Source organism: Lepidothrix coronata, unplaced genomic scaffold (assembly GCF_001604755.1).
Source record: "Lepidothrix coronata isolate B3197 unplaced genomic scaffold, Lepidothrix_coronata-1.0 Scaffold254, whole genome shotgun sequence".
NCBI classification, from domain to species: domain Eukaryota; kingdom Metazoa; phylum Chordata; class Aves; order Passeriformes; family Pipridae; genus Lepidothrix; species Lepidothrix coronata.
In genome coordinates this window covers 420,550-422,288 of record NW_016690434.1, presented here as the reverse complement: position 1 = coordinate 422,288, position 1,739 = coordinate 420,550, and the positions used below count along the sequence as shown (strand labels likewise).

Genomic DNA, 1,739 nt, shown 5'->3' with positions numbered 1-1,739 from the left:
CCATCCCTGGAAGTGTCCAATGCCAGGTTGGATGGGGCTCTGAGTATCCTGACTAGTAAGTGGCATCTCTGCCCGTGGCAGGTATGTTGGACTAGATAATCTTTAAGGTCCCTTCCAACCCAAAGCATTCTGTGTTCAGGATCAGCCTGTTTCATGACTTCTTGCTTCTCTGTTCCCATCCCTAGAGTGCATTTACTTTTAGTGGAAAACTTTGTGGTCTTAATGACTCACAAATACTCTCCAGCCTGTCTGGCCCAGCTCCTTGGCTGCCCTGAGCACTCCCAAGGCTGCAGGGACTTCAGGAGACACATCCCACACCAGGGCAGCATTCCCACAGCACCTGCTGAGAGTCTCATTCTCTCCAGCTCAGTGTGAGAGTCTTTCAGGCCCCTTCAGCTGTAAAGGTTCCTCCAGCAAAGGGTTTCTTACCCAGTTTTCTCCTGTGGAGGTAGCACAGTGAGTGGTAAGCATAAGCCTTGATGGAAGAGGCTTGTGGAAGAGATCCAGATTGGCACTGGAAGTCCAAAGTTTAGTCTGAAGTCATTCTCGTTTGCTGTCAGCTTGTTTGTCTGTCTCATGCTCACAGCCCCATGTATTCAGCTCACAGTTGAGTCATTAATTCCTTTATCCATCGATGAAGCTGCTTGTGCGAGTTCCAGTTGCTCACAAAACCACGTATTTAATTCAGAATTCAGTTTGCACTTATTAATAACGGTTTGACATTCCCTGAACATCCTCTTCTCATCCTCATACACTGTCACAGATCTCTTGAGTGAATCTCCTGTAGTCCTTTGATGAATTGTTACTTTGCTCTCTCGTGGCATATGATTTTTAAAAGTACATGTTAGGTGATGCTTGAGGTGCAACCACATACATTTGTTGGTTGTTTCCATTTTGGCCTCAGTGGTGTCTGGGGCTGGCACTCCTTATTCTGCTTAAAAACCTTCTGGGTGAGCAGGCACAGGAGGAAGCTGGTGTTGTTTGAACTGTTTAACCTTCTAAAATCTGAGTGCAACTTATGTCAGACAGTTCCTCTTATTTGGAGATGGCAGAAAAATGTTGTATCCATAAGAGAGCCCGGGTCTCTAGTCAGAGCTGTGTTGCTAATGGGGACTCCTTAGGGATCATTGCCAGCTTGTTTTGATGTGTGTCAGCACATAAATAAAACAAACAGAACCCGAAGTAGGTATTCAGAGTGAAAACACCCGTTTGAGCTGACAGCAGCGGGACTGTGCCAGAGGGGTTTGGTGGGATCGCTGGGCCTTTCCTCCTTCACCCTCCTTCCCTTTCCCTCTCCTGGGCTGACTCTGTGCCTGGCAGCTCTAGTGGTGCTGGACACCCTGGGCATCTGCAGTTCCTGCTGAGGCAGAGCAGACGGTGCAGTGGGGAGAGGAAAGTGTTGTGGGGAAGCAGAGCCAGCCGTGTGTCCCCAGCCCCGGCCCTGAGCTCCGTGTCCTGCGGGTCAGAGAGGGGCAACTGTGCAGTGTGCTGGGGGGCTGTGCAGCCTGCTTTGCTTAGCTCTTATTTATATGCTTACACTCTTTTTTTTCTTTTTTTTTAATCTTTTTTTTTCCTCTTTTTTTTCTTTTTTTTTAATCTTTTTTTCTCTTTTTTCTTTTTTTTTAATCTTTTTTTCCTCTTTTTCCTCTTCTTGCTCCCTTTTTTACCCTTTCCCCCCTTTCCCCCCTTTTTCTCTTTCTTCTCTTTCTTCTCTTTCTTCTCTTTCTTCTCTTTCTTCT

The 1,739-nt window shown here is 46.8% G+C and overlaps 1 protein-coding gene across 1 annotated transcript in view; it reads left to right on the top strand.

Annotated features, from left to right (window-relative positions):
- The window catches only part of PNPLA7 (patatin like phospholipase domain containing 7), a 132,630-nt gene that overhangs the window by 68,536 nt on the left and 62,355 nt on the right, over positions 1–1,739 (top strand). Inside the window, exon 22 of the mRNA XM_017835270.1 lies at positions 849–906. Coding sequence (XP_017690759.1) covers positions 849–906 — 58 coding nt within the window. The remainder of the gene's footprint in view (positions 1–848; positions 907–1,739) is intronic.